At 31.5% G+C, this 22156-nt stretch overlaps 3 protein-coding genes and 2 long non-coding RNA genes across 6 annotated transcripts; 1 reads left to right on the top strand and 4 right to left on the bottom strand.

Moving 5' to 3' along the window:
- Positions 1 to 608: 608 nt before the first annotated feature.
- LOC121231958 (uncharacterized) lies at positions 609 to 2058 on the bottom strand. Its single transcript, XR_005930189.1, has 3 exons — positions 1707 to 2058; positions 1507 to 1614; positions 609 to 1382 (listed from the first exon to the last, which is right to left on the bottom strand). It is a non-coding gene; the product is annotated as an uncharacterized lncRNA (long non-coding RNA).
- Positions 2059 to 2896: 838 nt separating this feature from the next.
- On the bottom strand, positions 2897 to 4447 carry LOC121231957 (uncharacterized). 2 transcript variants are annotated; one of them, XR_005930187.1, is made up of 4 exons: positions 4307 to 4447; positions 3801 to 3888; positions 3380 to 3467; positions 2897 to 3288 (listed from the first exon to the last, which is right to left on the bottom strand). It is a non-coding gene; the product is annotated as an uncharacterized lncRNA (long non-coding RNA). The 2 variants fall into 2 exon arrangements; XR_005930188.1 differs by having other exon boundaries at positions 3380 to 3464.
- Positions 4448 to 7381: 2934 nt separating this feature from the next.
- Positions 7382 to 8517, top strand: LOC107929936 (FCS-Like Zinc finger 13). The gene is made up of 2 exons (XM_016861482.2): positions 7382 to 8053; positions 8154 to 8517. The coding sequence occupies exons 1-2, from the start codon at positions 7536 to 7538 to the stop codon at positions 8314 to 8316; spliced, it is 681 nt and encodes a 226-aa protein (XP_016716971.2). The 5' UTR covers positions 7382 to 7535; the 3' UTR covers positions 8317 to 8517.
- A 413-nt stretch (positions 8518 to 8930) lies between these two features.
- On the bottom strand, positions 8931 to 12633 carry LOC107929935 (oligouridylate-binding protein 1). Its single transcript, XM_016861481.2, has 12 exons — positions 12356 to 12633; positions 11945 to 12006; positions 11693 to 11795; positions 11522 to 11598; positions 11363 to 11424; positions 11184 to 11271; positions 10957 to 11032; positions 10840 to 10870; positions 10647 to 10751; positions 10295 to 10380; positions 9837 to 10010; positions 8931 to 9389 (listed from the first exon to the last, which is right to left on the bottom strand). The coding sequence occupies exons 1-12, from the start codon at positions 12440 to 12442 to the stop codon at positions 9150 to 9152; spliced, it is 1191 nt and encodes a 396-aa protein (XP_016716970.1). The 5' UTR covers positions 12443 to 12633; the 3' UTR covers positions 8931 to 9149.
- Positions 12634 to 13533: 900 nt separating this feature from the next.
- Positions 13534 to 19487, bottom strand: LOC107929948 (probable polygalacturonase). Its single transcript, XM_016861499.2, has 5 exons — positions 18767 to 19487; positions 15441 to 15561; positions 14675 to 14923; positions 14433 to 14586; positions 13534 to 14244 (listed from the first exon to the last, which is right to left on the bottom strand). The coding sequence occupies exons 1-5, from the start codon at positions 19184 to 19186 to the stop codon at positions 13719 to 13721; spliced, it is 1470 nt and encodes a 489-aa protein (XP_016716988.1). The 5' UTR covers positions 19187 to 19487; the 3' UTR covers positions 13534 to 13718.
- Between the last annotated feature and the right edge of the window lie 2669 nt (positions 19488 to 22156).

The following is a 22156-nucleotide window of genomic DNA, read 5'->3' as shown; positions in this document are numbered from 1 at the left end:
ATATCTTTTTAAAAAATATCCTCAATTAGAAAATTAATCACTATTATCGGTGAATAAATCGGTGAATAAGTGGCAAGAAAGCTGAGTTTCAATAAGCTGAGTTTAAAGCTCCGTGGGTTGAACTTTGTTTGGGTTGTGCTCTACTTTGTTATTGGGCTATAGCTTTTTCTTATACGCTGGCATAACAAACCTTATGTAATTAGATTTAGGGTAAATTGCACCCAAGATCATTAAACTATTAGTAAGCATACAATTTAGTTATTCAACTTTAAAAAGTTACAAAATGGTCACTAAACTATTCGAAAGTTTTCATTTAAGTCATTGAACTATTTAAAAGTTTTTAAAGTCACTAGGCTATTTAGTTTTTAAAGTCATTGAATTAGCAAGTTTCAAGCGATGATTCAACGATCGATACCATGATTCAATACCCATTAACGACGGTTGGAGTTGGAGTCGATACCAATTGAGCTAAAGACTCAATCAATAAATTTATATTCAATTTAAAATCAGAGTAATAATGTCTTGTGAGCAAACATTTATGCAACTTCATTTTAAATTTTTTTACTTAATTTATATAAAATTGAGATAAACTAGAGTAAATACATCCTTCTTTTAACTACTATGTCTCTTGAAATGAAGCATTTTTCACTTACTATCAAATAAATAATCCTAACCTAAAACTAATTAAAATTAAATAAAATTAAAATTCAACAACATAAAGCTTCCACAGCTAGCCTTCTTTGAGTACAAGGAGGCTTTCCGAATCTATCTTTCGAAATTTCGAAAGAGCACGATTCTTTATTAACACATTTATTTTTAATTATCGAGATCACATCTTCATTCGATTTGCATTCACTTTTGTCAAAAGATTCACACTCTCCTTGCGGAGTACCAAAACTTACAAACTCGATCCTCGAAATCGGTCGATCTTTACACGACAATTCAACCGTATGTCCTTCGTAAGCATTTACACAAGCCTTTCCAATTTCAATTGTCTAGAATTGGACTTTCGAAAGATTCTCACCGAATTCTTCAAACAAAACGATTGTGTTTTCACCATCTTTGAGAAACGAACGAGGTATATGATACCTAATAAAAAAATAACATCAATATAAACGGATACATCAAAATTAAGGTATCGAAACTTATATAATAAAAAATATTATTTATTATCATCTTTGAGTCTGTTCACCACACTGACACTTGTCACCATTTTATTGGCCACGATAATCACAAGTACCAGGCTTACACATGTCTTCATCAGCTATAGCGCTAGGCCAAAACCATCCCATATTATGACCATTGACCCAAGCAATACCCTTTCCTAAACCAATTAAATCCACCACAATTGGATTATTTCCCAATGGGGCTTTGAAGGTTGTCTGAAAAAAAAGTATAGGGATTATTTTAAAACTATAATTTAGTAAAATGATTAAATTATAAATTTTATAAAGCATAGGGACTAAAATTAAATTAAACCGTTTATAAGATACAGAAAAAAATTACCTAATCCAACAGTGACACTGAGAAATGGTATCAAATTCTTTCCAATGGATAATTTAATGTTTTTCTCAAATATATAAGGAACACAGCCTGTTGTTGGCCATTGAGAACCTATATTTTTAAAAAAATATAATAAATTTATATTTTATTAAGTGAATTCCATATATTAAATAAATAAAAATATATTTATTTATTTATCTTACCAATGTATGCTCCACTGAGAAATACATGAGAAACTTGACCGCTATTGTTAAATCTGAAGCTAACAGGTACTTTCACCATGTGATCATCTTTTCCAAGCTCAAAACTAGCAAAATTAAATAAATAAATAGTTTAAAATGGTTAATTTATGGTTTTGATCCTTGTACTGTTTGACTTTTTTTTTTTTAAAAATACCTTGTCAATAACCACAAATAATCACAGGCATCATTTGCCATCTTTTTAATCAACAATTTTATTAATTGAAAAAAATTTAAAGAAATAGTTTTAAAATGGTTAAATTATGGGTTTGGTGCTTGAACTAGTTCGATTAAAATCTTGGTGTAAAGGACCGAAGCAATAATTTGTTGACTTTTCTAAAAGAATCTTAAACTTTTTTTTTACCTTGTCATTAACCACAAATAATCAATGGCATCATTTGCCATATCTTTTTTTTTTCAACAATTTTATTGATTAAAAAAATAATGTAAAGAAATAGTGTAGAAATGGTTAAGGACTGAAACCATAATTTGACCTTTTAAAATGTATTAAAGAAAGTTTTACCTTACCATTAACCAAAAATAATCACTGGCATCATTTGCCATATCATTTTGATCAACAATTTTATTAATTGAAAAATCTCCTTTGCCTTGAACAACAGTTGATTCAATGGATTCAGGCCTCCATTCCCATTTCATACAAGTTGGTTCATCCTCAGCTTTATTGGGTTTTTTCACATACACTGAAGTTTGAGCAGAAACCTAAAAAAATAATTTTAAACAACCCCATAATTTTTAAGTTAATTTGTATTAAAATAAATTAATTTTTTAAAAAATTGAAATATATATATACACCTTTGCAGTGTTATATGCTTCATTTTTGCAATGAGGAAGGATACTAACAGACTATGCTGGAAGGAAATAATCAATTCCTCCAAATTTTGACTGTGAAATCTGATCCATTATTTGGATTACTCAAAATACAACTTGAATTCTCCTTTCTCCTTTGTTACATAAGCAGTACCCTAATATATATATATATATTTTAAGATCTTAATAAGAAATTTAAAAGCTTTGGAGGGTCTTATTAAAATTTTTAAAATTTTGAAAGGCTATTAGAATTTTTAAAAATTTCAATGGAGCTAATTAAATATTTTTAAAAAAAATTAAAGGGCATAATAAAAAATCTCCAAATTTTAAGGTCTTGATAAGAATTTACAAAAATTTTAGGATTTAATTAACATTTTTAAAAATATCGAAAGCATTAATGAAATTTTTAAAAATTTCCAGGGAGCTAATTGAATTTTTTTTTTAATTTTAAAGGGTATAATAAAAATTTCCAAAAAATTGGCTGAGACCAAAGTCTTTTTTTTAGCTTTAAGAAGGTTCTGCTGCCCAAACAAAACCATCAAATTATCAACACCATACTCTAACAAAAATAATAATAATGTGTTCAAAGAATGTAATTACCAAAACACCATTGCCAAGATTTGTATTCACTATTTCACCATGAGTAAATGTGAATTCCATGGAATGTAAAACATCATGAAGCTTCTTCAAATGTCCTCATTTTGTTGATTTAAGTTTCCTAACAAAATTGAAACCCCAAAATTAATTTCAAAAAACATATTTATATATAAAAAATTTTGAAATAAAAATTAAAAAAAAAATGCAATTACCATATTGATCAAGAGTTGCATTATAATCATACGAAGTAGTGATATATGGACCAACTTCATCTCTACCAAAATTGGTACCACCATGCTACTAATAAAAAAAAAATCACTAAAAGTTGTAAAAAGTAAATAAATTAAAAATTTGGGTAAATTTATAAATTTAATAAAAAAATGTACTAACCATATAATAATTTTATAATGTACCACCTCTTTGGTAAAAATGTATAACAGAATAAGCAAGATCTTCTGCAGTTTTATGCAGGTTTACACCATGCCAATTCTTAAACCTTAAAAATTTTTAATATATATTATAAATAAATAAAGACTAAAAAAACGAAAAAAAAAAGTAAAATAAGCTCTCAAACTAAAAAAAAAAACCAATTTTTAGCTCAATTGAGCGTAAAGAAAGACTTAAAAAACTTACCATCCAGCTCAATTTTCAGTCCAAAATTTTGAATTCCTGTTGTATTTAATCCACCTTCTTTGGCCTTCCTAATAAGATCAGGTCACATCTAATATAATACAAAAAAAATCATAATAAAAATAAAATAATTAATATTATATTAATTATCATAAATAAGGGATTGTATTCGATTTTTTTGGTTAATTTTTTTTATTAAACCAACTTAACAGATAATAATATACAAAAATTGACCTGACCTAGTTAAAGCTCAAGAATCGACATACTAAATCAATTTTGGATCAATTGGTTCAGTTAATTAATCGACCTTGAAAAAAATAAAATTAAGTTGATTTTTTCGGTTGGGTTGGTTTGAAAAAAAATCGACAACCAACTAAAACAATTTTCCAAACCGAACCTATAATTAAAAAATCACCCAAATCAAAACTGACTAAATTGAATCGGTTTAATCAATTTTCTCGATTTTAACCGAAAATTACATCACCCAATATCATATTTAATATATATACCTGGATAATGAATTGATCCAGAAATTATAAGCATATGATTTCCATCAATAATTAGTGGTTTTGAATCATAAGTGACATTGATAGCTGTAGAAAGAAATATTAAAGAATTTAAAATAATAAAAATGAGAGAATTGAAGAAAAATAAATTTTTTATCCCTTTGAAGAATAATAAAAAACCATGAATATGAAGATTATGAAGTAAAGTGTTGAATTTATAGTGCCAAAAATATTATATCTATAGAGATTTTTTAGTTATGAAAGATTATAGAAAATCAAAATTTGGAGATTGCAATTTCCTTTATTATTATTATTATTATTATTATTATTATATATAACACTTTTAACTAGGTCTAATAATGGTTTTAGTCCCTTTCATACGTTAAAATTTGGAAATTTAATATTTCTATTTTTATAACGTTATTAGTAGGTCCAAATTTATAATACAGTTAGTTGCTGCAATTAAAGTGTTGATGTGCAAATTTTCTTTTATTGTTATTTGATCACATAGTTAAGGGTACTTGGAAATTCAAGTATCCATATTCAACCAATAATATATATTATTAAATCAAAATAAAAAAAATTATGTTACTTTAATTAAAATCAAAATAAAACTTATTAAAATTTTCATCATTCTTCAATAATGGACTTATCACAATCAAATTATTGCCAAATAAAAACCCATTGAAATTTTAAACCAAACTTAATAAGTTGATATAATTAGTCAATTATCTTTCTAGATAATGTATATTTATTTTTCATTGTTGTATTGTAATTATTTATTTATTATTATCTCCTTTTCATTCAAGATATCTTTGAGATTTGGTTGTTTTAGTTTAATGTAATTTTAGAAAAGACTTTTTCTTAAACTTACATCTACAAATGATAATATCAAATAAAAATTATTATTATCCATACTCGATGTTTAATATAAAAAAAATTGAGATTTTTTTCCGTATATAATGAAATTTAAATCAAAATAAATTTTAAAAAAATTTATATAGAGACTTAAATTTAAAATATCAAAGATTCATGATATAATTCTTTCAATTTTTTTCTAAGTCACAAACACGCACCAAACTTAATAACTTAACTTGAACTAATTGATTTAACTCGATTAAAATTAATTAGTTCATACATAATTTTATATGAGGGATACTCGAACTTGAACACTTAAAAGCTCAAAATCTTTATTTGGAGTGAAGTTAAAATTATGATATATATTTTGATTAGAGTTAACATCCAATTTCATTTCAAGAGAAGACTTTTAAACTTAATTAGTATTGGTAGCATCGTAACCTTGAGAATCACTATTGGTTCTTTTATCAAAATAATTATTTATTATAATAATTATTATAAAATTAATTAAGAATTAAGAAATATCACCCAAAAAAAAAAATGTGTGTTCACTTTCAAGCTGTGAAATAGTGGGCCCCACATCCCAATATTTTTAATTTTTTCATAATAATAATCTATAAAAAAATTTAATTTAAAACTTAATAATTGAATATATATATATAGGTGTCAACATCCTTGACCCTCTATAATTTAATTTTCCCTAGACCAAATGACTCGGAACTCGGGAGTCATTGTCACTGGACTCAGGGTGGACTCGTCAGACGAGTTAACTCACTTCACGTGGAGTTATTGAGGAGGAACCCATAACAGGTCGACACGTGCTACGAGACACGCTCGTTTGGGACCCGCCTTTCCCTTTCTTTTAATCATGGTCTTGGTTTTTAGTTGTACTTTAATGACATCAGTACCCCTACTTAATATTCTTAATTACATTACTACCCTCATTGTTAATATAGTTTACCCGAAAATATAATATTCTTGGAGTATATGGTTTTCGGTCCAAACAATTATGATAATAGGGGTAATTCAGTAATTTAACAGGGAAACAAGCACTTTTTTAGTGGGTCCCAGCTAATAACCCTTTCACTGCCAAAAAAACAGTGGGCCCTAAAATTCAATGGGCTCAATGAAGGGAAAAAAGAACTTGGTGGTATTCAGCAATTATTGCAAGGCACCATCTCCCGTAGATTTACACCACGTACCCAAACAACAACGGTCATGATGGACAAGGAATCTTTAGTGTGTTGTAAGTGGTTTGGCCCCAAGTGTGGGGTCCATCACCCTTCAGATCAGGTCTCAATCATTACACTAAAGACACATAATTTTGGGCCCACTTTAAAATGACCTTTTTAGATAAAAATCATTTTTTGGTAATTTTTTATTTCGGGAAAAAAGATTTTTTATATAAAAGAATATGATATAAACATTTTAAATTATGTAGGTGCCATATAATATTTTATTATTTAATAATTTTTATATTGTTGAGTTTGTCACACTTGACTTGTGATATTAAACTTAATTAAAATATTATTGAAGTATTATTGCTATAATATTTTACATATTGTGTAATTAGACTACTAAAATGTTAATACCTCTATTAACATCAATTAATCATACCCTTAAGCATACATTATTTTGTAAATAACATGATTAAAATATATTACTGAGTTTTTATATTTTGATAAATTTTAATATTTAGTTTAATTAAGTCATATTTTTTTATCTAAAAAATCCAATCCAATAATTAAAATAATAAGTATTTTTTATTAAAATTATCAAATTGACAAATTAATTAGGCTACCATCATATAAAGTTGCATATGAATGGCGAAAATTAAACATGTTAGACAAATTTTAATAAAAATTATTGAGCTAAAACTTTTTAAATTAAAATAAGTACGAGTTTTATATTTTAAGAACTAAATATTAAATTCTATAAAAATACAAATGCTAAAAATTGCAACAATTAAAAAATTAAAAATAGATAATATAACCGGTTTATTGGATTGAGTGATAACAAGCTTAATATCTTTAAAGTTAGATTTTAATCTTGTGAATAAAATGACAATAATATTGAAAGAGCTTTGCTCCCCGTTAAGAGGTTTAACTCGACTCGATTACAAATTTAATCAAAACACAATGTAATTATCGTTGCAGTTTATATAAAATAAATAAAAATTATTATTTTTATAATAAGCCAAAATAGCAATTATAAGCATATAGGTCCAAACTAAACCGTGGGCTGTTTGCAAAAACCATATAGATCTCTCTCTCTCTATTATTTATAAAACCCGACTCAAATCATATCTCCACCTCCTTTAACAAAAGTATTGATTTCCATCTCCCAAATTTCAGTTTCTTTCTTCTGATTTTCCATGTTAGGGAAGCGAGGTCGACCCATGATCGGAAACTTATCTGAATTACTAGTTCCAACACATAAATCCGGGTTATCGGATCCTTCAAGGAGCCCCAAAAGTCCACTAGACTTATTCAAGACCCCATCATCATCATCAAGAAGAGGGTCGATGAAGAGATGCTATGATGTTTTTGGTGATGGAGTAGGGCTTGGAATCATTGCTTCAATGGAGAAATCCACTGTTGATCATCATCCTTCTTGTAAGCTACAACACACCATTTGTAGATTCAAAGGAAGATTTCAAGAAAATTCAGAAGAGGATTACACTTTTGTTACAAGACATGGAGAATCATCTACAAAAGTTTATTTTAATGGAGGTGACGAAGAAGAAGAACAGAGACTTGTTGGAAAAATTAAGGAAATTACATCTTTAAAACCCAGATTTGTGCAAGATTTCAACTACCCAACATCAGATTTCCTCAGTTCTTGTCATCTTTGTAAGAAAAAATTGCATGGCAAAGACATTTACATGTATAGGTAAATTTTTTAAATATATATATATATAAACAGGGTGTTCTTTTCTTAATTTTCATTTTTTTTATCTTCTTACTTAAATTTTTAATTTATTTTTTTGCAGGGGGGAAAAGGCTTTTTGTAGTGCAGAGTGTAGATCAAGTCAAATAATGATGGATGAGAGGAAAGAACAATGTAAATCAAAAGCTTCAAAATCTGGGAAAAATCAAAGCTTGGGTTATGATAAAACAGAGCAAATTTTCTCAACTGGGATTCTTGCAATTTAGTCCTTTTTTCCTTTTTTGCTCTGTAAATAAATATTTATAGAAAAATACTATACAATTTTATGAGGGTTAATAATTGAATTTTCCCCCAATCTTAAAAAAAAAAAAAAGGAGGAAATTTTGGTCGGATTGGAAGAGTTAGGGCATATATGCTGTAATGAGAAGTATGAAATTTGATAAGAAATGAATTTGCTCTTTTTTGTACTTTTTTTTATACTTTTTTTTCCTTTTAGGCAAAAGATTATATGATTTGTTAGAAAGTTCGTGAATAGTTTGAATTTTTTTATTTATTATTAAAATAAATTATTAAATAAATTAAATATGAATCTAAATTGTGGTCAATTGATGAGGTGTCTGATATAAATTATGGTTATACTAAAATAAATAAATTAAGCAGTGATCTTTTAAAACAAATGTATGAAATTATAAATTAATATAATAATAAAATTATATTTCGATACTCAAAATTTAATGATTAATTTTTGATCCTTCGAAGCAATTTTCTTTAAGGCAAATAAATAAATAAATAAATAAATTTTATTTATATACATAATATAATAAGTGCAAAAGAATTAATATATCAATTAAATTCTTTAAAAAAGCAACAGATCAACGGCTGTCATATCCAAGGGTCTCAAATATCATCTCAAAAACCAAAACAAAACTATTCATAAAATACAAGCAGAAAACCATAAAACTACAAAAATCTGTCTTAAGCCAAAGCAAAAGAAAACCAAAAATGGAAACATAAACTAGCAATGGCAATAGAAGAACCCTACATTCAATTCTCCAAACACTTATTCTTCCCCATGAAGAAAATATCCCATCATTTTTACTTACTGGTAATACATAAGCTGCTGCTGGGATGTCGCAACGTTTTGGTATCCGCCATTGTACATCGCCTGACTAGCTTCACCACTACTCATTCCCATGGCTGCCTGTGCCTTAACGGCATACTGACCTTGTGGATGCATCATGTTCATTACTTGAGCACCACCAGCCATATGTGCAGCTGTTGGTGGAGGAAGAGGACCAGAGCTTGTTCCCAGTGCGGTTGGTTTGCTACCCCATGAGCACTGCCAACATTAAAAACATTCACGTCATGCCATTGCCACCATAACATAATATTTGCAAATTGCAACATGGGCTAAAAGTGGTAAAAGTACCATAGAGGCCTCTGTACTAAGAGTCAAATTGCAAATAAGTCCTTGTACGTTAGATCAAAGAGCAAATTAATTAAAATTTTTATTCATTCCTACTGTTAAAAACTGATCCCTGTACATAAATATGAGATACTATCTAGTTATTCCATCAATTATGCTAGTTTTTAACAATACAAATTGATAAAAATTTTGACAAAAAGGACCACTTTGTTCTTTTATTTAACATGCAATGACTAATTTGCCCTTTTGTTAGTAGAGGGGACAAAATGCAACCATTCTCCTGATACAAGGGCCTCCATAGTACTTTTACTGCTAAAAGTCGAAACATTAGATGAGTTGGCATTTCTCAACTATAAATACCTTGATTGGTTTACTGCAAAGAATTCGAGCATTTCCCATCTGAATGGCAAGAGCAGCTTCATCGTGTGAACTGTACCTCACAAAACCAAAACCTTTGTCTCGTTGGACACGGACATCTTCAATAGTTCCTGCTCCGAGAGCATGGAAATGACTGTGGAGATCAGCTGATGTAACCTGAAAATTGTTTTATCTATCAGAACCACCACCAAAGCTGGCAAGAAACTGATGTGCAAGGGAAATTCGATATTGCTAGTAAAATATAATTAGGAAGTCGCATTTCATCTTACGGTTTGCATGTCATAACAGAAAGAGCTACAGTTTACAGAAACTTTGTCTTCATTAAGTTAGGCAGGGGCAAATTGACCATGGCACATGAACCTTTAATTGATTAGTACGGCTAGTAGCATTAACCTTGTTATCTTACAAGTTTCGATTAAGGGAGGAACCAAAATACTTGCCTCTGGAGCGAGGTTGCCCACATAAACAGTGGTATACATAGGATTGTTCTCCGGAGAATCGTCATTAGATTTTTCTTGACCTTCTTCTGCAAGAATATAATACCATGATCGAGAGCTAAACCAGAATTGAAAAGTAGTAAATACCCTTCTCGAAGTAATCATAAAACATGTACACTCAAAAACGAGAAGAAGCATGCTAGGTTTATATATCAACTATCCATACTGGCAATGATGACTCCAACAAAGACAGTAAACCCAAAAAGATCGATACCAAAGTAAATTTTCTTTGAATTGTAGTAGTAATGTGTTCAAGATTCCGGGAAAAAAAACTGAAGTTAGAGGGTAATCTTACCAGAAGGTCCATTTGAGTCCACAATACTTTTGGCATTGTCATCATTGGAAGTAGCACCTTTTGCAGCCCAGTTACATCGGATCTGTCTACTTCCGAGCCACTTCCCTGTAATTAGCCCAAAATAAAATTACCAGAAACTTAATATTTATCAGAATGCAAACAACCGTATCTATAAAAGCAATGATTTGATTACCATTTAAGTCATTTATTGCACTTTGGGCATCCTGAAAAGGAAAAGAAGAAAGATAACTGATCATTTATGGACAATGAAAGAGACGAGACAGAAAGATGACCAAAGTGACCCGAGTACCTGCTGGTTCCTAAAAGAAACAAAACCAAAACCTCTTGAGCGCCCGGTTTTTTGATCCCACATGACCCTTGCATCCCTGCAACCACAAAAAAAGAAACATAAACATTCGTCCTTCATTCAACTGGTTCGAGGATGATTACCCCAAAAGCATCATTAAACACATATTGCCAGCAATTTAAGGTCGATAAATACAATCTTAGGGTAAAAAGAGGAGTACTAGTACTCACGAACAACTGGAATACACAGAAAAGCAAGCAAATAATGTAGCATCTGTAACTTCGGGGCTGAGATCACCGACAAAAATGTTGTGATGAGCTGAATGCCGAAATAGAAATAGCATTAGCTGTTGATGAAATACGCAAGTATATAATATAAATAAGTAGAATTCAAAGAAACATTTATTAACTCGACGTGTCCTCCCTCTGACTGCTAGCATATGCCCAATTAACTTTAATAGGTTGCCCAAATCTGCAAAATATACTATGCATTAATATATATATACATATATAGGACAAGAGAAAAATGTTGGTGCAACAAGGGTTTCTAACTTCATATCATTACTTACAGATGCCTTCCGTTAAGAGTCACAATAGCAAGTGCAGCTGATCTGCGATCAAAGTAGTGCACGAAACCATAGGATGACTGCTTTAAAAGAAAACATAAACCCACCATTACGCACAAAACTAAGAACCCGAATGCAGAAACCGGGGCAAATCGGTGGCATCAAAAGGATTACCTTATCCTTTTTAATAAGTTTGCAACCTTCAATAGGACCAGTACTCAAGAAAACTTCTTGTAGAAGCGGTTCCGATACCTGTGGATGAATATTTCCGACGTACCTGCAATTCAAAATCCGATAAGGCAAACGTAACAATGCCGTTGTTATTTACTACATACACAATGCAAAAAAGCTTTGACTAAACGGTACTATAATAAATATAACTAAAAAAGGGAGGGACTAAAAGTGAAAACGTTATGCAACACTCACACACTGCGGCAAGTAGCTGAATCAAAGTTAGGAGGAAGATTTCCACTCAAGATAGGCTCTATCTGCAAAAATTAAAAAAAATAAAAATAAAATAAAAATTTCCTAAATTGGAATGGGCACTCCTCACATTAGATCATATTTTTACAAAATTTAAGACCTAAAGAAGACAATGCTATTGATACAAAAAAAAAATCTATTTTTTAATCCAAAAATACAAATTTTTTTATACTGACTAAAGTATATCAATCAAAATTTCTAGTTTGTTCTGCTAATTTCAACAAAAAAAATATATTTCCCTTTTGAGAAAATTAAACATACGAAGAAACCCAGTTCGATTAAGGAATAAACAATCTTCATAATAGAAATTTAAAAAAAATCAAATATAAAGATTAAGCAAAAGAAAAAAAGAACCTGAGGACCAGCGAAGAGACTAGGATGATGGTATAAAGCTTGTTGCATCATAGCTTGCTGTTGGGGATTTAGCCCTTGTTGCTGCATCTTTTTTTTTCTTGCCGGAAAAAGAAGGGGGTCTAGGGTTCGGGGACTCGACGATAATGAAGACGAAAAATTGGGATTTTTTTTTTTAAAAGGAAAGAAAGAAGAAAAAAAATAAGAAACAGGAAAAGAAGGGCAGGATTGTGAGTTAAAAAAGATGAACCGAAAAAAAAAATATTAGAGAAAACAAAACTGAAGCGAAAAAATCCATTTATTTATAATATTATTATGATTACCCTTTGTTTTTGGCTTTTGGTTTAATTTCTCTTCGTGTCTAAAGTATTTGCATGTTTAAAATTTAGTCCTTTTATAATGATATTATCAAATGAACTTCAATTATTAAATTAAAATAGTAGAGGGACTCTCAATTTATAGATTTAAAAATAGAGAAATTCAATTTAAAATGTACAAAGAGTATAGGGATTGAAATCACAATTAGACAATTTCTTTTCTTATGTATATCTATATTAGTTTGATTGAGTTTTGAAAATTTTAAAAAATATATATATTTTAAAAAAATTCATTATAAGAGTATTTATCTCTTGTAATAATTTTATAATTGGGTCATGTAATCTTGTAAATTCCTTTTAGATCATTTCAGTCATTTTACGATTTCATCATTTAGGCGAATCGGGGCTGGTCTTGACCCCCAAAGTTTTTAAAAATTTTAGTTATTTCTTTAATTTTTTTGAAAATTTTAATTAGATCCTCCAAAATTTTGAGAAGTACTATTAAAAAATTTCAATTAGACTCTTCAATTTTTTGTATATTTTCATAAAACCTCAAAAATATTTAAAAATTTTAATTAGACCTAAAATTTTTAAAAGTACTTACTAAAACCCTCTAAGTTCTTAAAATTTTTAATTAGATCCTCAAAACTTAATGCGAAAATTCAGACACTACATTCAAGTTTATCAGACATATTTTCAAGTCGAACCATCTTGGTTTAGGTCATTTCTAACTTGCCATAGCAATAAACCCAGTGGTCCATTCTGCTTTCATTCATTTTGCTCCGAAAATTCCGAGTTCGGACCCCGGTTTGGTCACAAAAATGCAGGGTAAACAACATACCATGAATATGAATTTCAGCAAGATGATGAAAAATGTATAAAACTACTTTAAAATCTTCCCCTCTCCATGAATCAAACAAGTAATAGCGAGCCGAGAAAGGGAACAAAGAAAAATAAACAAGCCCCATTTCTCCAAGACATACAGTTCTAAGCCTTTGAGATTTTGATCCTACAAAAGAATGGCTAACTGCTGGTGAAACGATGTCTTCTCATATGTCATAATCTATATCGGTTATGTTCTGGGCCGTGGAGCGTTTCACAAGTTGTCCTTCTTCATTATATCTATCAAGGTTTTCACATGGAGCTGGGAAGATAGTACCGATTACGCGGCCTTGAATGAAGGCACACTGGAATATGTGTTTCTTCTTGTACGTTAACCCCACGGACATATCCCTAAACGTCACGTTTCTGATAGGAATATCTTCACTACCATGTATACGAACGGGAACACGGACTCCTTGACCATGTATCCCCGTGAAGCTTATGTCTTTAACTATTGGGAGTGCTTTTGGGTCGAAATCATCATCAGGGTGCTCGTTATAATCTGTCTTGATAACAATTCCGACTCGGACATTATCAAATGTTATGTTTCGGTATGTTATATGTCTAACATATCCACCTCTTCCAGTGGCAGTCTTGATTCGAACTGCACGTCGGGAACTCCAGACAAGGAGGTTTTCGATGGTGACATCAGATACCCCACCGGACATCTCACTGCCGATTGAAATGCCAGCACTGTCGTATAGTTCAACCAAGACAGAATTCAGTTTGTAAGATTATAACAGACACAGTACGTAACAGCACGGGAAGGAAACATGAACTGGAAGATCTAGATTAATATGTAATGCATGCATGAATTTGTCAAGCTGACACTGTCACATGGTTCATGAAATACAAGGTTCATAAAGTTCGAGAAACTTCACCTGACCATAGAGCGTACGATGAGGTTTCGAATAAGAATGTTTCTCGAAGGTCGAGCATAAGCTATGCCATACTGATCCCATCCACTCTTTATAGCAATTGCATCATCTCCGACACTTATGTAACAATCCTCAATTACTACATCCTCACACGAATCTGTTCATAGCATGGAAAAGAATTGTGTTGGAATTTAGCTACTGTAAGTTCTCATTAGGAAAATTGAACCCGTTTTGTTCCTACTTACCAGGATCGATTCCATCAGTATTTGGGGCTTCACGTACAGGAGCCAGGATGGTAACGTTCCTGACTGTTACATTCTTGCAGTCATATGGATGAAAAGTCCAAAATGGAGAATCACGTAGCGTTATATTAGCGATTACGATGTCACTAGACCACATAATTTGCATGAGTGGACCTCTTGTGTGGTTGAGTAGCTTTTGCCGAAACTTTTTCCACCATGATTGACCCTGCCCATTTATGGTACCATTATCCCCTGTTGAATTGTCGAAACAAGTATAACATAAGACTCGGTCAGCAATGAATAAACGTAGCAGAAGAAAGTTCTCGATGTTCGATTATCAGAATCATGCATACACAAGAAACTCACACGATTTCTAAGAGCTTAAGAGTCAAAAGGTTAAGCAAATCAAATCTACATCACACGTACTATTAGACCGGACTTTGGTAAGAGATACAAAAAAAAAAAAAAGGTTTATTTACCACTCGGATTAAGGTTCTTAACAGACCAATAAATCTTACTTTAATAGAATGATTCCGGTAACATAGATTCTACCATAAGTTCAGTGTAATTCTTTTACCAAATACCACACCAAGTAGTAAGTTCGAAATTATAGAATGCTGTGTTCAACAAGGTCATATATACCGATTGAGAAGGCTCTATTTTACAAGCCTCATCCACACTTTAACACAAATGACTTGAGGAGAAAACATTAGAGGAATGACTTCAAAACAGAAACTAGAGCTCACACGTATTGGGCGAAGAAACTAACCAGTTATAACGACATCTTTGAGGTTTTGACCATGGATTAAACTTCCATACCGAGGTCCATGATGCTCTCTTCCATACCCATATGAAGGCAACGGAGGCATTAATGGCCATTGCTTCTCATCCTGTATAACATACATAAATGAAAACACATCCAAAATTAGCAATAGATATTGTAATTCTCATACGACAGCCACGAGATGAAGCCACCGGTTTCCAGAGTCTTAATCAAAATGGTCAGATAAATAACTTCAAACAATGACAAATTACCAAATGACTAAAACATAAACTAACATCATAATCATCATACTAGCACAATGTGGAAGTTTAGGAATTGGTAAAATGATTATGAATTCCCTTGATTATATGATCATCATACATGCTTATACTAATTTATAAGACCCCTCCATCACCATTCACAGCCTATAACAACTAAAAATGTGATATGCGCCTTGGCGTAGGATCTAGTCACAGGTCTAGACGGGAAAGAATTCTTGCTTCGACCTATGGTTACTCAAAAGGCAGATTCGTCCTTGACTGAACCCCCTTTCAAAATAAGGTTTCTTTTGATAGAATAATTGCTTACCTCTTTATTTCATATTGGCAGCCTTTTATAGACTGTTAATAACAAAGGAAAGAGTCCTAATTGACATAAAATAGAATTCCTAACTTAGAGTTTATGAAGGAAACAAAAACCTAATATAGTAAAACTAAAACCTTAGTAAAACCTGATATAATAAATAAATAAAACTAAATACTCCTATTGCAATTAAAGCGTCCATATCATTACTCCCCTTCTCGGAATTGAGCTTGTCCTCAAGCTCAAATTCAGAATAAACTTCAGAACTTATCCAAAATCATTTATCTCATCATCATCTTGCTTGCCTTCAACATCTGGTACTTCTATCCAAAATAACCTTTTACATTTGTGTCCCATGGAATAAGACTCGTCACAATTATAACACAGCCCTTTAGCCCTTCTTTCCGCCATTTCTATCCATGTCAATCTCTTAATAAATGGTGCAGAAGAACCTATTTTGCCGTTGTTCCCTGTTGGTTCTATTGTTTGTCCCCCTCCCTTTGCAATGTTCGTAGTTGTTGGAATGATTGAATTGCTGTCAGTGTTTTGGGAAGTTGGCCAATTCAGGATGGCTCGAGATGACTGTTTGGAAGAGACATTTTGGTTACGTTCCAATGTTCGAGCCATATTCATTGCAACTCCAAGGTTTCCCGGTTGTTGCATCTCAATATCAATTCTAAGTTCCTCTACCAATCCAGCAGTAAAAAGGTTTACTTGTTGTCGAGGTTTAAGATCAGTAGTCCTAGCAAGTAGTGATTGAAATTGGCGTTGATATTCTTCTACCGTCCCAGTTTGTCTCAAGTTTGCAAGTTCCCTTAAGGGTTATTACTCATAGGTGACCCTAACCTGACATGACAACACTCTCTGAAGCGTTCCCAATCTAGATTTGCCTCCTCTTCTTCGAATTGATCAAACCATAATTGTGCCTCTCCTAAAAGATGGAATGAAGCTAGGCCGACTTTGTCTTCTTCGTTGGTCCGTTGATTGCCAAAAAAATTTTCGCATCTTTTTAACCATCCTAAAGGATCTCCAACCCCATCATAAGTGGAAAATTCCATCTTAGAGTATCGTGGCACCATGGCCCCACCGTGTTGCGAATCTGAATTTCTTTTCTTGCCTCCACTGCTGCCTTGTTCTTCATTATTTTTTTCTGAATCCCCTTTCATTGTCTTTTGGACCGAAAGAGATAACATCGCCACCTGCTCCTCTAATGCTTGTTGCCTTGTAGCCATTTGTTCCATGAATGCCTCCAGCTTGGCTGTCAAAGTTTTTTCGTCACCCATGACAGTTGGCTCCGATACCAAGTTGGTATGCGCCTTGGCGTAGGATCTAGTCACAGGTCTAGACGGGAAAGAATTCTTGCTTCAACCTATGGTTACTCAAAAGGCAGATTCGTCCTTGACTGAACCCCCTCTCAAAATAACATTTCTTTTGATAGAATAATTGCTTACCTCTTTATTTCATATTGGCAGCCTTTTATAGAATGTTAATAACAAAGGAAAGAGTCCTAATTGACATAAAATAGAATTCCTAAGTTAGAATTTATGAAGGAAACAAAAACCTAATATAGTAAAACTAAAACTCTTAGTAAAACCTGATATAATAAATAAACAAAACTAAATACTCCTATTGCAATTAAAGCGTCCATATCAAAATGTCAAATCATTAGCTTGAAAATTCAATCATTGGCTTGTTTTAGTGAGATTCACATTCGAGTGGTAGCATTCTCTCACATAAATGACATCATGGGGTCAAGTCTAACCGCATGTAAACTCTTTAGTTTCACATGGTTTCAGCTGTTACTACAAGAAATTCAACTCTGTCAACCTGATAGGATTCTTGGTAGAGTTAGGACACAGAACCTTGACCAGGGACACGGTTCACCTGTTAGTATAAAACACTCAACTCTGTCAACCTAATATGAGTCTCGGTAAAGTAGGGAAACAAAAACTTGACAGGAGACATGGTTTCGCTTGTTACTACAAGAAACTCAACTCTATCAACCTAATAAGAGTCTCGGTAGAGTTAGGAGATAAAACTTCGACCAGGAACATGGTTTCACCTGTTACTACATCACAATTCTGTCAACCTACAATAGTCTCAGTAGAGTCAGGAGACAAAACCTCAACCTAGGACATGGTTTCACCTGTTACTACAAGACACTCAACTCTGTCAACCTAATTGGAGTCTTGATAGAGTCGGGAGACAAAAGCTCAAAAGGGACACAGTTTCACTTGTTACCGCAAAACACTCAACTTTGTCCACCTAACAGGAGTCTCTGTAGAGCCGGTGGACAAAACCTCGACCGGGGATATAGTTTCACCTGTTACTACATGACACACAACTCTGTCATCCTATCAGGAGTCTCGGTAGAGTCGGAAGACAACCTAGACAGCGACATGGTTTCACCTGTTACTACAAGACACTCGACTCTATCAACCTGACAGTATTCTCGGCAGAATCGGGAGACAAAAGCTCCACCGAGGATATAGATTCAACTGCTACTACAAGACACTCAACTCTAGCATCCTGACAGGATTCTCGACAGAGGCGGGAGACAAAACCTCGACCGAAGACATAGATTCACCTGTTACTACAAGACGCTCAACTGTGTCACCCTATCGGAGTCTAGGCAGAGTCGAAACAAAACCCCGACCACAGACAATACTAGATTTGTAACCCTCAATTATACTTATCAGTTAATGAATTCAACAAAAAGATCGATTCAAAGGGTGAATAAAAACACCAACCTGGATTCCAAGAATCTCAGCATCCTCAGCCAAGAACAGAGTCATATGACTAGTGAGATTAAAGGGCGCCGTAAGCCACTTCCCAGGCGGCACATTGAGTTGCCCACCACCGCCTCTCTTCCCAAGCTTTGAGATCGCCAATATAGCCCTTTCAAACGCCGCCGTATTCAACGTCTTACCATCCCCAACACCGCCGAAATCAGTCAAATTAAACGCAAAAGGCCGCATCTTTGGCATAGGCCGACTCAACCCGGTTTTTACCGAAACCGAAATCCCCGCCCCAATAATTTTCCGCTGCCATATAAAAACCGAACCAAAAGCAACGATCCATAAGAGAATAAAGAGAGTTCGATATGAAGAAAGAAACGCCGCAACCAATCTCTTAAACTGAAACCGCCCCACCGGCAACGTCTCCACCATTTTCGGGGTTTTTTATGGGCTCAAGAAGCGGGTTTGGATTTGGAACATGGAAAAGAAGGATATTTTTGTATGATTTGAGCTTAAAACGCAAATGGGTGTATGTTTTTTGAGTGAAATGTTAATAATTATCATTCTTGCTGGTGAATTTCGTTGTTGAATTTCGTTAATAATATATTAAATTACTATGGGAAATAGAAAAGATAAGAGGGGGACCTATGAAAAGGCCTTTGTACCCCAAAGGAAAAGGCATCTATGTAAGGATTTGTTTCACTTTGCCATTAACATGTTCGCTTAAAAGATTAAATTTTTCTTTATGGATTGAAAAAGGGGTGAAAAAAATGGTGAATTACTGCATAAAATGTTGGTTTTTTGTTTTGGGATTGTTCAACCAATTGAAGCACTGAAATTTGAGGTCTTTTTAAGGCAATCAGAAGCAAATGTAAATAATTGTATTTAGTTGGTGAATAGTTTATAGTTAAAGATTTATAATTTGTCCAGTTAATGAAGGGAATTTAAAAAAAAATTAAATCGGGTGAATTTTTTTAAAATATATTTAAAAAAATTCAAACCATAAAAAATTGGTCAATTACTTTTTTGAAATAGTAAAATCGAGTTTTTATAAACTGTGGTGTTAAGCACAAGTTTCACTAAATCTGCTATTTTTATAAAAAATTATTCTGGGTTTGAATTTAATTTTATAAAAAATATATAAAAAGTTATAATAGTATTTTTATTTTGCAAAATATTAAATTTTTATTTAATTTTCAACTGAATTTTTGTTAAATTGAAAAAAACCCAAAAACATAAATCTTGAGCCAAAAAACAAAAACAATATTTAACCGTTTAAATTAGAGAATTCAATCATTTATAAGATTTTAAAAAAATAAACTAATAATAATTTGAAAAGTGAAATATTAAAAATAAAAAATTGTTATATATAGGGAAAAAAACCAATAATGAAAACGAATTAAAACATAAAAAAAACCATTTTTTTGTTAAAAAAAAAAAAATTTAAAATATAAATTTAAAAAATTTTATTTAATAATAATTATTATTTTTATTTTTATCGAAGCTTAGTGTAACATTATTTTCAAAAAATATTTTTTGACCAAGAAAACTCAAAAACACCTTTTTAGGGAAAAGTTAAAATTTCCTACTTTGCTTTTGGCTAAAAGGTGTTTTTGTTCTAAAATCATTTTTGAAAAGCTCAAAAATATTAAATCGAAAAGTTTCGTAAAGGAAATTTTAAAGTTCTGATAGTTAATTGAACAAAAAGGACTAAATTGTATCAAATGTAAAATTGTGAAAAATGATTAAATAGCTTAAATGATAAAAGAAAGAGGGTTTAAAATGCAAATAGACCCAAGGTCTCTTTGGGCTGGACGGCAAGTGCATGAAATCAGCAAGAAAATAAGGAGAATTAAGGGCAAAATTGCAAAATTGCAAAATTTACTTAATAAAGCTAGGACTAAAGCGGAATTATCTAGATTTCTCTTTATTTTTCTGCATTCTCATCAGCAAAAACACCATGGAAGAGTTCCCTTAAGCTGGTTTTTCATATTTTTACTTCAAGTAAGTTCAATTATTGATTATTTTTTTAAAATTTTTGTGTTTTTGTGACTTTTACAACTAGGTCCACTTGTTGAATTCATTAGTTTTTTATTATATAAAAGAAATTGAAAGTTGCTATGAATATATGCTGAATTATATGATGATTTGGCATGGAATTAGAGATTTAAATTGTTTATATGCTGATTTTATTGAAAGAATTGAATAGAAAGTGAATGTTTGGGACCTAATTGTAAAAGAGTTTGAATTTAGAGTTTTATATGGAAATTCTGAATTTCAATAGTTATGAAATAACTTATAATGTCTAGGAAAAGTATTAATTGAGAAAATTATCTTAATTGAGGGGTTAATTGAGTAAGGACTGAATTGTATGAATTGTGAAATTTGGGGCAAAATAGAAATCAACATTTTGCACTAAAACTGTTTTGGACAGCAGCAGTAGTCTAACTTTAAAAATCACCAAAAATTGTAGAAATGGAATTAGGGGATGAATAAAATATGAAATTAAAGCTCATTGAGTCTAGTTTCTTATAGAAGAAATGATGTAAGCAATGGAATTGTAAATCATGAGATATGATAAATTTTGTGAGACAAGTTCAAAATGATTTTGGGTTCCCCTGCTCTGGCTTTTTAAAATCATCAAAAATTGGATAAAAATAATTAGGGGCTTAAATTTATATGTTTAGAATCTTGAATTAGTTTATTTTCAAGAGAAACAAACGGGAACATCATTCGAATCCTGTACGAGGAGATAATTAATTTTTAGTGAAGAAGGGTCAGAACTGTCAGACAGTAGAACAGGGGAGACTTCAATGAATAAACTGTATTAATTGGCCTAACCAAAAATTATGAATTTTTTATGGTAAGAAGATATGTGAGTCTAGTTTCAGGGAAAATTAGCGGATCTTAATTTGTAGTTCCGTAGCTTCAGATATAAATAATTTAGTGACCATGACACGGGTGGATAGCTTGAATATTCACATAAGTAATTAGTGAAAATTATGGATAAGGTTACTTACAAGTGTGTTATTTATACCAAGGATGTGGATAGAGAGGAGGAGGAGGAAAAATATATGAATGACTCGTGTATAAATTGATCACATGCCCGATTATAATCGATAAGTGTTGGATTAGAAATGATATAATTTTTATTTGGAATATTTATTATGAAATTATGATTATCGTTATAATACAAAAATTGAACTTGTGAGTTTATATGGCTAAATTTTAGTGATTATTTGTTAATTTTATGAATTTCATGATGTGTTATTTTATATGTATTGGTGATAAAATCGTGAATAATGTAAAAGCATGAAAATTGAATAAATGATCAAATTGAGCATTTCAGTTCAGTGACAAGATGAATTGAAGGAAAAGACCATGGTTGGACCATGGCAACAA

The sequence above is a fragment of the Gossypium hirsutum genome, chromosome A07 (assembly GCF_007990345.1).
Source record: "Gossypium hirsutum isolate 1008001.06 chromosome A07, Gossypium_hirsutum_v2.1, whole genome shotgun sequence".
Classification (NCBI taxonomy): domain Eukaryota; kingdom Viridiplantae; phylum Streptophyta; class Magnoliopsida; order Malvales; family Malvaceae; genus Gossypium; species Gossypium hirsutum.
This window is presented reverse-complemented; position numbering and strand designations above follow the sequence as displayed.

Excerpts from the sequence above, each read along its gene's own strand:
- LOC107929936 (XM_016861482.2), top strand. The coding sequence starts at position 7,536 with ATGTTAGGGAAGCGAGGTCGACCCATGATCGGAAACTTATCTGAATTA. Across the intron at positions 8,054-8,153 it reads AAAGACATTTACATGTATAG|GGGGGAAAAGGCTTTTTGTA; the intron begins GTAAATTTTTTA and ends ATTTTTTTGCAG.
- LOC107929935 (XM_016861481.2), bottom strand. The coding sequence starts at position 12,442 with ATGCAGCAACAAGGGCTAAATCCCCAACAGCAAGCTATGATGCAACAA. Across the intron at positions 11,599-11,692 it reads AACTTATTAAAAAGGATAAG|TCATCCTATGGTTTCGTGCA; the intron begins GTAATCCTTTTG and ends CTTTTAAAGCAG. Across the intron at positions 10,381-10,646 it reads GGACTCAAATGGACCTTCTG|AAGAAGGTCAAGAAAAATCT; the intron begins GTAAGATTACCC and ends ATATTCTTGCAG.
- LOC107929948 (XM_016861499.2), bottom strand. The coding sequence starts at position 19,186 with ATGGTGGAGACGTTGCCGGTGGGGCGGTTTCAGTTTAAGAGATTGGTT. Across the intron at positions 15,562-18,766 it reads CTGAGATTCTTGGAATCCAG|GATGAGAAGCAATGGCCATT; the intron begins GTTGGTGTTTTT and ends TATGTTATACAG. Across the intron at positions 14,245-14,432 it reads ATCGTACGCTCTATGGTCAG|TGCTGGCATTTCAATCGGCA; the intron begins GTGAAGTTTCTC and ends ACTATACGACAG.